This window comes from Sinocyclocheilus anshuiensis, unplaced genomic scaffold (genome assembly GCF_001515605.1).
Source record: "Sinocyclocheilus anshuiensis isolate Anshui unplaced genomic scaffold, SAMN03320099.WGS_v1.1 scaffold330, whole genome shotgun sequence".
Taxonomy (NCBI): domain Eukaryota; kingdom Metazoa; phylum Chordata; class Actinopteri; order Cypriniformes; family Cyprinidae; genus Sinocyclocheilus; species Sinocyclocheilus anshuiensis.
The window spans coordinates 1,981,368-1,993,597 of NW_015547689.1; the positions used below are offsets into that span (position 1 = coordinate 1,981,368).

A 12,230-nucleotide genomic window follows, 5' to 3' on the forward strand; every position below is an offset into this window, starting at 1 on the left:
ATCTATGATTTACAATGAGTGAAAAGCCATTCCGATGTGGTTAAATCAGGGAAAAAATAAACTGTTTTAGTAAGTCTTAATTTTTATTGTGCAAAAGTGGTGGATTTTTCTTTGAATTTGCGAGACCTCCAATTCCTCGGCCGCTATGGGCAAATAACTAGAAAACAAACAAAGTGCAGAAAAACTATTTGCGCAACAAACCAGTGTTTTTGCCAGTTAATGCCATAATGGCAGTTTGCATTATAAAACAGCATAATGGCCTTTTTTTGTACAAGTAAAATAACTGGAAGCGAATGTCACACATTCAAGTTACAAATGGCTGCATCTGCTTTTACATTAATTCTTACCTTAAGTTTTTTCACCTTATTACACTAAAAAATGCTGGGTTGTTTTAACCCAACTTTGGGTCAAATATGGACTAACCCAACCATTTATTTTATTTTATTTATTTATTTTTGTTTTGGAAAAGAAATTTGCAAAACATAAAATTCCAAAACGTCACGTTCGAAATATTATCCTTGTGCCGCTAGATGGCGACAACGGATCTTTGTCCTTTTGAAACACACATGCAGAAGTACAGAAGAACATGTCCCGGAAATATTAACCGATTTTAAATATCTTCTGATGAATAAACTTATGTAGGAGTGAGGTTTTGTATTTATTTATTAAATAAGTGAACAGTTATTCAGCATGGACATATCCTCTGATGAATCTGATGACTGGTTTATGGAGTCTCTAAACACGTGAGTCTGACAGCAGTAGAGTTGCATTTGATCGCCTGTAAATAGTTGTGTCTTAACACTTATTGCTTTGCCTAACGCTACCTAAACAGCATTTTCTTGAGCACCGGGGACGTGTTTCATTAGCCAGTAAATGTGTGTCTTTTTAATTTCAGATACAAAGACCTGCATGTATTTCAACTCGAGCATCCGACGAAAGTAATAGAGTGGACGGGTGACAAAAGTAAAGCGTCTCTGAATTCCTGAAAAAGTTGAATCATTAAAGTAGAAAATCCACTAAATTCTAAAAAGGCTGTTTTTTCTTCTGTATTCCAGATATTTGTGTTGCAGGATACACTGGAGCAAGAAGCGAAATCTTGGAGTTACTTCTGCCTCTTAAGTTATATGCAGGAGAAAACCAGGTGAATGAAGACACTAGTATGTTTTTTGAATGTGCCGTTCGTTTAATTAACTGCTTATTGGTCACAACTTTAGGGTCTTTGTGCAGAAAGAGACTTCAAAGTACAGCATGGTGGCTTTTCTGAGGAACCTGTTGAGAGTTTGATACATATCCCTGGAACAAGGTAATAACTAGATCTTGATATGTTCAGAAGTTCAGAAGCCTTTTCTATTGCAATTTGCAACAATCTATTTCAGTTTTTTTACTGGCAAAATACTGCTGAGTTTGATTTGGCACAATGCCAACAACAGCAAGATATTGAAAAATATTCAGTTCGTCTCAGTTTTAAAAATTTAGAGCCCTATTTATCGTGCCATCTGCATGATTATTTGATATATGGTTCTTTACAGGTGTGTGGTGACTAGTGGAAGTTCTAGTTCGACATTGCAGATTTGGGATATTGGAGGCGATGATAGCGGTAGGATTAATGTCTGTGTAGTTCATTACAAATAGAATTAGCAATGACAAAGTAAACAAATCATCTACATGCATTTGATGAATTATGTGTAATTATCTTCTAAATACAAAATAATTTTTTATAATTATTCAAAAATAATCTGACATATTTTTGAATTCATGGAGCATTTTGCAAATCCTTAACATTTCATGTAGCATCTTACCTGATTTTTCAATACAGATGTTATAAAAGCGACTGGAGTCATAAACCTCAAGAGCACATCAGCAAAAGGCAGTAAAATAGCACCTGGATTGGCAGACGAACCAGCAGTCCTTCATGGTTCTTGTATAAGTGAAGTTCAGCTGACAGAGATAGCAACAGGACAGATTCTGTATACAGTAGGTAATATCAAAACTTACTTATTTTATTTTTAAATGCCATATCAGTTCAGCTCATTTAATCTGACTTTTTTTTTTTTTACAGCAAAAGAGTCCTCAGATTCAGTGAGTGGCTTACAGTTTGTGAATGCTTGTGTGTTTCTCATTTGTGCGAGCGATGGCACTCTGCTCATGGGTGACACAAGAGATCCCTCGACTTGTCATTATCCTCTGGAAGACAGTAAGAGTGGTTTGCACTGGTCATTTGGATTGAGGAGTGACAGCTCTCAGTCAGAACCTTCCTCTTGTACTGTAGCAAGAATCTCGTCCTCTGGTCACATGCTGTTGTCTGATCTAAGAAATTTACAGAGTCCGTTTTGTCAAACCCAACTAAATGTCCAACACAACACATCAAAGAATGACTTCCTGAACGTTTCTTGGGCTCCTGTTCTCGACAGATGTCTGTCTGTGTCGGGTAAGTAAAGAATGCTTCCATTTTTCCTGTCTCAAATAAGGAACATAAACTTTTAGTTTTGTAAGGTTGTGTTAGATAGAAAATGTCGTGTTCGTATTCCTTAATGTAAAGACCTCTGGTTACTCACCAATGACCTGACAATTTTTGCTTTCTCAAATTTGGAAGGGTTTGATGGAACAGTGCACATCTACAACACAATGAATTGGAGTAAAGAGGGACAGAGCCCACAGCCAGTTTTTTCACACCGAGGTCATGAAATGTCACATGAAGCAAAATACAGTGGTTCCCCGCCTGTGGTTACCACCCATTCTTGGCATCAGTCACGGCCAAAGACTCTTCTCTCTGCAGCTACGGATGGATCTCTTCATGTATGGGACTGGGTGGATAAAATCACTGACAGATGATGTTGATGTTCATTAGATAATAGACAAAACTATTGTGTAATTATACAAGCATATCCTTTATTCATTTTAAACAGATTTGCATAATACTTTGCAGTCCGAGTACAATGTTTGTGAACTCATTATGTAATATTAAACAATTGAAAAATAACATTGTCTGAATTTTGACAATGACCTTTAGCAAACTATATTATTACACTGTATTATTACACGGCTCTCTGGAATACTTGATTCTGATTGGTCAGTTGCTGCGTTCAGCAGTGTGATATTTCAACTCAAATCAAATTAGTTTGAGTAGCCGTGTAATCATCATAAAAATTAATATTGTAGCCTACCACCATTTCTACACCGGACGCGAACAGCGCGACGGGACAAAAAAAAAAAAAGAACATTAATATCACTGATGCTGGAAGCTGGATGGCGACAAATCTCCTACACTAAACTGATGCACCGGCCCGTTATATTTCTGACGTACTCCAGGACAACTTCCAACAACAGCCCATTCACATATAATTTTTTTTTTTGCATTGAAAAACGTGAAATGGAACGGTACAACACGCAAGGTCTCAGGATGCACATGGTGTGTTCTGTTTAATTAGATTCCAGTTTCCGTATTTAAAAAGAAAAAGAAAAAAGTTTCAGTCAGAGAATGTAATTGTGTATGTAATGTTATGAAGTTACCAATAAAATAAAACTAAACTAATAAAAGTATGATTACTGTTTCCTACATTGAATACCTCAGGTGAATGGAATAAAGTTTTTAAAAAGGAATATTTGAGAATTATTGGCATGCTAATAAGGAAAGCATATTGCTTGGTTATGATAATTTGCTGTTTGAATTAATAAACGAATGCATTTATAACTTGAATTTTTTAACATTCAGCAATTTTCATTAGTAAACAAATGAACCAGCAAAAAAAAATAAAAATGAAAAGACAACAGTTCTTGAGTATGAACTTGAACGTTGCTATGGAGAATCCACCTGTGGTGATTCCACAGCGTAGTTGATTTTATATAACTTACAAGCTATCTCTTCAATTTCTTTTTCCTGTCCACATTCCATGAGACAGGCAATGTACTCTGTATTCTCACACTCAGCCAGATCCGAGTATCCACTTGGACCATTATTGATTGTGCCCTTACAGTTCCATTGGTTTGGATCGCGCGGTGATTTATTCACATAGATTCCGAGATTCTTTCTCTCATTTTTATCGGTTGGATGAGAATAGAGCAGCAAAGCATGGGAAGGAATATACAGCACACTACCTTGGCAACCGTTACTGGTCTCTATCAGCTTTTGAACAGTAAAAGGTTTTTCAAAAGTTTCTCCACTACTGGTGCTTAGAGCTTCGACTCTGTAGCCGGATGAACTTCGAGTATTGCAGTACAGGAAACTATCACTTTTATCTGTGATCTCAGCCATCTGACATTCATTAGACTCACCATCCATATGTTTTCCTACTTGCCAAGTATGTCCTTTATCATCACTGTAAAATGTGACTGCATGTGATGTGGGGTCATGGGGCTCAACAAAGTAATACACACATGCTGGGATAATCAGTCTTCCGTCCTTCGTTTGAATACCATGCCCTGGTCCAACAGCAAAGGTGGCCCAGTGTTTCTCCTTTTCACGGATCACATCTTTCAGTTCTGTAATAACACTCCAGTTTTTGCCGGTGTCCTGACTGGTTACGTAACAAAGTCGTGCCTGGTTCTTTTTTGCGTCTATTTGACTAATTTCAGAGACCCCATCAGGAACACAAATGAAAAACAGAAAGAGGGTCTTGGATTCTCTCTTAGACCGGACATGGATTCATGCTGCGGTGGTTTGGTAGACAAGCTGAAGAGAGCAACTCATGACTACTATCCCACTGAAATAAAAATGATGACATCATGACAGTGTTCATGCCTTCTATTAACTAATGAATGCTAGATTGGGTAAAGAATTTATGAAATAGTGAAGTTGTAAGAAAACTGTCAGGAATAACATTTTATGATTTTGGTTAAACATGTCTAGTACCTCAATTTTTTTCTTGACATCCTCCCACAATCCTCTTCTCATCACAAGCTTGTCTGCATATGTGTCACTTGGTTTTTTCCGTTTTTCAGCAAAGGCAAGGTAGGTTTTATTTTCACTGATATAGATAAGAGCTGGAATTCTGTATGTCACCTGTCGTTTGCAACAACACCAACTTGGCCAACAACACCAACTTGGCCAACAACACCAACCTAACCAACAACACCAAACTTGAGGCTGTTCCTGTTTGAATATTGTTTTAATGTCTGTTAGATCAAATGGTGTTTTGTCATCCATTGTTAAATGTAAGACCTAGAAATAGAATAAACAGTATCAGATATGAGACAAATTATACTTTTATTATTATAAAATTATAAAGAAAAAGAAAAAAACAAAGATTAAATTGTTTTCTACCTTTTTTGTCTAATAGTTACATAATATTTTTAAAAATGATTTAAAAATGTGAGGATAAAAACAGTCAAGGAGTTTGCAGCACGGACAAGATTCGCTACTTCTTCGCAAGCAGGACAAAGTACAGGCACTCATGCCTCTTGTCCAAAATGTCGATTTTTGCACTTGTTTGATTCATGTTTTTGTCGTTTTGTCTTTGAAAGACATTGCTTGAGATTCCAATGATCAAATCAAATAAAGTGAAATTTGCCATCAAATAATTTTAGACATTTTCTTAGAATTATCTTTACGCCTTTTAGCCATTTTGTAATTACTTTCAATTTTAAGAGGATGTATGAAGTCAGTTCTGGTAACTCAGAATTACTATTTTCAACAACTAAATGATTAAGTGCAATTTACTATTTTTATTTCAAACAGCACATTTAAGTTGAGCTAACTAATTTAACATTTCATGCAACTTGGAATTTCTTAGTTGTATTTACTTAAACAGCAATCTAATTTACTTGCTAAAACCATGCAAACTGATTGCCTTAAAAACAAGTGTTACTCCAGTAACTTAAGTACTTCAAACATCCATTATAAATGAATGAAAACAATGTTCCATTCAGCGCACATACAAATACACATACATTTATGGTAGTGACAGTTCAAAGTTAAAGGTAATGTCATGTTTATTGTTTTTCTACAACTGCCATTGTTCTTTTGCTATTTGTGGTTTACACCAACAATACAGTTTTAACTTTTGAAACAAAGCAAAAACAATCTGATTCAGGGTATGTTTCTTCTAAACAGTGGAGGTAGAAGTAGGATGAGTTTAAGTACGGCACTGGGGTGGCCGCACAAGTTGCCAATGGTCACTTTAGTTTTAGTTTTTTTTTTTTTTTGCGGTCCCAATCAAGCATCACACTTTGAATGAACCTTTTTTTATGGCATTGGGGTAATCCAAATGTACCGTATGACAGTCCGAAAGCAAATGGTTTAGGTAGATTCTGGAGACTGTTATTTGCAATACTGCCTTAAACCATGATGTCAAAAGACACGGGGTTTAGAACATTTTTAATTTTTCATGGTGCAAATTTTCATTTGTGGGTGAACTATATATATAATAATCATTAATCTTTATATAAATATCTTAATAATACACCAGCAAATATAAAGGAAACACAATTATGTGCTTCTCAAATATGTGTAACTATGAGACTTACAAAGCAGGTTAGTTGTAGAAGTATCTGGGGAAATCACAAAGTAAACACAAAGTAAAACAGGTAGGCCTCAGATGGTTGTGCAGTGCTGTCAAATCTGGGTTCTAGAAGTAAAAAAAAAAATGTAAAAAAATAAAGTTTAAGACATTCAAGAGTTACAGGACAAATATGTTTGTCAAAGTGTCAATAAAGAAGTCATTAGCCCTATTCGCAAGGGATTAGTATAATCTGGGGACCTTGTGTGATTTTGACATTTTTTGCCAAATGCAGGCCAAATCACAGAGATGCCAATTCGCACGGGACTAATATTATCACAGGACCTTGGTGTTCGGCTAAATATGGTAGGTCATTTGCAGGGGAATTTTTACTTTACAAATTACAGACATGGCCGATTCGCACGGGATTAAAATCACAGACAATCTCCGCAATTATTACAAATGACTGGAGGTCACCAGGTAATACTAATGCCGGGGCTATTGACTATAGGGCTATTGACACTGTTTATTTTTAAAATACTGAAAACAATTTAGGCAGCAACATATATTTTTTAGCGGTTGAAGAGTGTAAAGTGTCCTCTTAGAACTGCCAAAAAAAAAAAACAATGGTTTCAGTTATACTGCATCTGCAAGAAATTATTTGAAATCGTAAATAAAGTGTAGCACTGTGATTACTGAGTCAAAAACTGCTCTACTGCGGGGTATAACAGCTTAAGTTGAAATACCTCACCTCCAGTGAACTGAGGACTGTGCTGATGAGACTGGTGTTCAGAAAAGACAGTTTCCACAAGCACTTTTCCTAAATATGACAAATAACTCTTTGGTTAAAAAAGGAAGATCCACAAGTGTTGTGGCTTGTAGATAAGAGACACATTCAGAATCATTACTTGATATTTGCATACTTTATAAGAATTACATAAGAAAGAAAGAAAGAAAGAAAGAAAGAAAGAAGGTTTTCTATACATATCTATTTGAGGCCTTATCAGGGGCGCCGCTAGCAATTTTGGGCCTTATGAAAGAATATGAGGTTGGGCCCCCTACCGCACCAAACATACACTATATTGCCCAAAGTATTGGGAAAACTCAATAAAACAAAAAAAAACTCATCGCCAAACACCAATGACTTTTACATATGCGTACAATCGTTTTAGACACTTCCAAAACTGTGGCAACAAAGATGGAAATACAATTTTTAAATACATGAATTATGTTTCCAACTTTGATGCCACAGTTTTGGAAGTGCCTTTTTCTGTTCTAAAGAAGGGGGTGTCCCAATACATTTGTCCATGTGTATGTACAAGTCATTGGTGTTTGGTGATGAGTTTTTGGCTCAAGGTCTGCATTTAAAGTCACACCAGAGGTGTTACACCGGAGGTGTTCAGCTGGGATTAGGACTTTGCTTTCTGCAGACAAGTCAAGTACCTCCTCACTGACTGAATCAATCTTTTTTTTTTATACACAGAGGCATTGTTGTGTTAGAATAGAAAATGGTCCTGTTGAAATTATTGGTAGGCAATAAAATTAGAAGCTCTCAATTCCCTAGAATAGCATTACATGCTTTTTTTTTAAATGAGGAATTACTAAAGTAGTCAAACCTGTTCATTAGAAGGGGGTGTCCCAATACTTTTGGCAATATAGTGTACAAGCCAGCCTAGCTATTCAAAATCTTTGTCTGCAATTTAATAATATTGACCTATTACTTTTGCTATTGCTTTTGACAATTAGGTATCAGTAACATAATTCATTCAGAACCTGTTTTATGGACATAGACTTTCTGTACCTCACTATTCTGCTGATATGGAATGAGTTTGACTACTTAATCATAAATAATGATATGATACCTAAAATAATAAATAGGATACCCCATAGCAGTATTTCCAGCAGTATCCAACATTTCTCAATCATGATCTTCCTCCGCTAAATGTGACTATTAGCTTAACAGCTGTATTCCTTGTATGCTAGCTACCTATGCATATACAGCATACAATGTTAAAAATGTTCTACATTATGAACCTTAACCCAAAAACCTTTAGCTTCATACACTGTAGATAATTGTGCCCCTGCCTGTGGAAACCCAGCTAAAGTATTTTTTTGGCAAAATCTATTAATATGAAGGAATTTTCCATAATTATTATTCACACGTTTTTTTACCTACATTTTAAATTACGCATTGTATTTTGTGTTTTCGGGTTACAATGGATAATGGAAAATGTCCTGGAAAATTACTACATTTTTCTAGATATTTTTCTTACCGTGCACTAACTGATCAACAAACTCAAGTACAAGCTACTAACAAGGTGTATCATAAATGAACAATTATTCAATTATTATTATTATTATTAAATTAAACAATTGCTAATAGCAGCCAACTTAATTCATGTGAATTGTGTACTGCTAGGCACCTTTGGTTTCCTCTTTTTGTGTAATTTAGATGGAAAATGTGTGCCTTTTTTATCGTTTGAGTCACTTATCAAAAGTTGTTAAATGTTGCCAAATAAATAAATAAAAAAAGCTAAATTTGTTGCTAGGTGCTTTTGGAAGAAAATTTGCTAGGGTAGTCTGAAAAGTTGCTAAATCTAGCAACAATATTGCTAAGTTGGCAACACTGGGCTCCACAATCCGCCATTGCTGTAAAAAAACTGGTCCATTGGAGTGAACGGAGTTGGCAACTCTCTCTCTCTATGGCTCTGCTCTAGGCTACGTAGGATGGGACGAAACCATGCAGTGAATGGGGGGAGATATTTGTGCTGGAAATGCAGAAATAAGCCGTATTTTTGTTTTATTTGTAACTCTTTGGTAGATACATTTATAATTTCCATTACAATACTACTACTACTGTTACTACTAATAAAACAGATCTCTGGGGGCCCCAAAAGTGCGTGGGCCCTAAGAATCCTCCTAACTTCCCCCCCTTAGCGGCGCCCCTGGGCCTTAGTCATGAAACCAATTCATAATAACAGCATTTTCTCGGTATTACTGCAATAAGTGTTCCAACACAGCAAAGAAATAACAATTACTGCAAGACAAAGAGCTCATTAAGTTTAAACCTCAGAGGTGTAATCATGTAATGACTATGATTGTGATGTTTTAAAAATATATTGACAATAAAACTGCAAATTGAAAAATAACTTTACCCAAAAAGTGACAAACGCATCCCAGTGTTATAAAATTATAGAGGGAACACTGCAAAAGATTACCATAAACAGTTAATTCTATCAGTGGCACCTAAAGATTGATTTCAAAACCTGATGAGAGTCATTTTGGCGATTTTTAGCATGCTCTTGAACCTTGGAATTTCCATGTTGTACATTTTTTTTTAAACTTAAAACCATTATGCGTTTGTTGCATCAACTCGGGGCAAAATAGAAAACTTGCTACAAAGTTTTAAATTTGAGACAGTAAAAAAAGCATTTCATTTGCCAAAATATGCCACGAGTTCTAACAGCAGAATAGCTAAGATCTTTGCCTGTTAACTTCTACACCTGATGCGACATCGCGCCATGTAGAAGCTCTCCGCACTGGACGCGACAAAGCGAGCGTTGCAAATACCCGCATCTAGTGTGAATAGAATCACCGATTATAACGGGTTCTATTGGCTTTTGTTGTGTGTCGCGCCTCGCCACTCGCGTCCGGTGTAGAGAGGGAGTAAGTCAGTTAAAATTGGCAGCAGACGGAAAGATGCATTTACACAATTTTTTTTTTTTGTTAACTTACCTTATTATTCTTGTATAGACGTAATCAATCTTTATCCAGTGGTAAAAATGAAAGCAGTTTCTCTGCTTCTTTTCCCAGCAGCTTCAGCAAATTCAGCGTCAATTAACCTGAGCCAAAGGACATCAGCAAGCATGCACAAATTCAAAACGTTGCTTGTTTCGCATGCTCTAACCTTCCTTATTTCTTCTGTTGTTTTGTTGCACATTAACAACATATTAGTGCACTGCTGCCTGGTGTATTGGTTCCTTTGTGGCTACTTGATTAGGCTATTTTAAGTAAGCATCACTCAAAGCAGTAAGCAGGCTAAATTGTTTTATTCACCTTGAAATTAAATGTAGCGTAATAAAACCTAGTAAGTACATCAACAAAGTAAGGATAACTAATGATATCTAAGTAAAGTAAATATTGGAGTTTATCATTTACTATACATTGTACTTAATATTTAGCCTTGTTAAATATTTTTTGCTTTTGACTGGACAACATGACAACATATAGGCTAACATACAATACAAATAAAGTTCTACATGCAAGTCTGTATCTTCCATCGATAATTCTCCAGTAAACTACAAGAAGTAATACTCACAGAAATGATCTTTCCTGCAGCATCATCAGCCGAATCTCTCAAAAAGTCCATCACCACTAACACTACACAAGCCCTTATAGTCTAACCCACCCATGCTGTGCTTCCCTTATTTATAGTATTAAATATAGCGACTCAGGAAATTGTCCAAATTTGGTCTTCTCAGCATTCTTTCCACCCATGCATGTCTTGTCAGATTTTTCCACATGCATGGATGAGTGATGGCGTTTTAAAATCTTGATGTACTTAAAAAAAAACTAAAAATGCCACCTGTTTGTCAGTAGATAAACCTTTCTGAAACATCAGTCAACATTGTTATGACAAAACTTAAAAAATTAGAACTATCCATATATGAAATAATATTTTAGAAGATTTATAACAGTACATTTACCTCAGAATAACCATTCGGCATCCATAAGCTCATTAGTCACCTAGAAAAATAACTATAAAGGTGCAATATCATTAAAGGTGCATCTGGCAGTACAGAGTACTCATACCTTTCTCGTCAATGATCTCAGCCATCTGACACTCGCACGACTTAACATCCATTTGGTTCCCCACCTTCCATGTGATTGGAGAATTTTGCTAAATATATGCGCTATATTGCATATTCATATTTTTACTTAACCTGTTGTCTACATGATAAGAAAGAATTCTAAAGATAAAATTCAAAACCTCCTATATAATTGCATGTTACTAATGAAGAAAAACAGACTGAATGTGTGCAAGACATACAACATTTTCAGGATGCATTGAGGAGGAGCCCAAACGGCACTCAATGGCCAAATGATGTTGACATAGTTATGGTCCGTGATATTGGCACATATTCTGTGTAATAAACAATTCTTTGTGACTGTCTATAGTTCTGAATTTGGAAAAGACGTTTAGTTCCCACTTATGTCTTGGGAACTAAGTGAACCTAGTTCCCAAGACATCTACAAGATGGATTAAAATGCTGATGCTGTAAAAGGAGGGGAGACATAAACACATGACAGTATGACTGAAATGTTAAAGTGTTAAAAAAAAAGAAATAAAACATGTTTATTCTGTGGCACTTACAAAAATTATTTGGTGTCTAATTTTGTTTCTTATAGGAGCCAATGGCTTCTTAAAGGGGTCATATGATGCGATTTCAAGTTTTCCTTTCTCTTTGGAGTGTTACAAGCTCTTGGTGCGTAAAGAAGATCTGTAAAGTTGCAAAGACTAAAGTCTCAAATCCAAAGAGATATTCTTTATAAAAGTTAAGAGTCAACCACGCCTACCTAAAACGGCTCGTTCTAACACGCCCCCACATGTCTCTCTCACTATGTGGAAATATTAGCATAATGCCGCCCAAATGTGCACGCAAAGAAAGAAGGCGTGGTTTCAGGAACAGCAGTAGTGTTGATGCAGCCATGTCAGGGAGACGCTGTGTTTCAGTGCGAAAGCAAAAGCACTTTATTTGGCCTTCCGGAAGTAGATGCAATTAGGAATCATTGGTT

General features: G+C 35.9%; 1 protein-coding gene, 1 long non-coding RNA gene and 1 pseudogene across 2 annotated transcripts; 1 reads left to right on the forward strand and 2 right to left on the reverse strand.

The window, feature by feature from the left end:
• Positions 1 to 588: 588 nt before the first annotated feature.
• On the forward strand, positions 589 to 2,844 carry LOC107703547 (WD repeat-containing protein 73-like). Its single transcript, XM_016506226.1, has 8 exons — positions 589 to 743; positions 896 to 963; positions 1,056 to 1,141; positions 1,215 to 1,303; positions 1,530 to 1,597; positions 1,817 to 1,978; positions 2,060 to 2,428; positions 2,594 to 2,844. The coding sequence occupies exons 1-8, from the start codon at positions 691 to 693 to the stop codon at positions 2,830 to 2,832; spliced, it is 1,134 nt and encodes a 377-aa protein (XP_016361712.1). The 5' UTR covers positions 589 to 690; the 3' UTR covers positions 2,833 to 2,844.
• Positions 2,845 to 3,781: 937 nt separating this feature from the next.
• On the reverse strand, positions 3,782 to 6,750 carry LOC107703546 (sialidase-3-like; annotated as a pseudogene).
• Positions 6,751 to 6,850: 100 nt separating this feature from the next.
• LOC107703549 (uncharacterized) lies at positions 6,851 to 10,860 on the reverse strand. The gene is made up of 3 exons (XR_001635841.1): positions 10,753 to 10,860; positions 10,170 to 10,276; positions 6,851 to 7,254 (listed from the first exon to the last, which is right to left on the reverse strand). It is a non-coding gene; the product is annotated as an uncharacterized LOC107703549 (long non-coding RNA).
• Between the last annotated feature and the right edge of the window lie 1,370 nt (positions 10,861 to 12,230).

Excerpts from the sequence above, each read along its gene's own strand:
- LOC107703547 (XM_016506226.1), top strand. The coding sequence starts at position 691 with ATGGACATATCCTCTGATGAATCTGATGACTGGTTTATGGAGTCTCTA. Across the intron at positions 1,142-1,214 it reads TATATGCAGGAGAAAACCAG|GGTCTTTGTGCAGAAAGAGA; the intron begins GTGAATGAAGAC and ends TCACAACTTTAG. Across the intron at positions 1,304-1,529 it reads ATACATATCCCTGGAACAAG|GTGTGTGGTGACTAGTGGAA; the intron begins GTAATAACTAGA and ends GGTTCTTTACAG.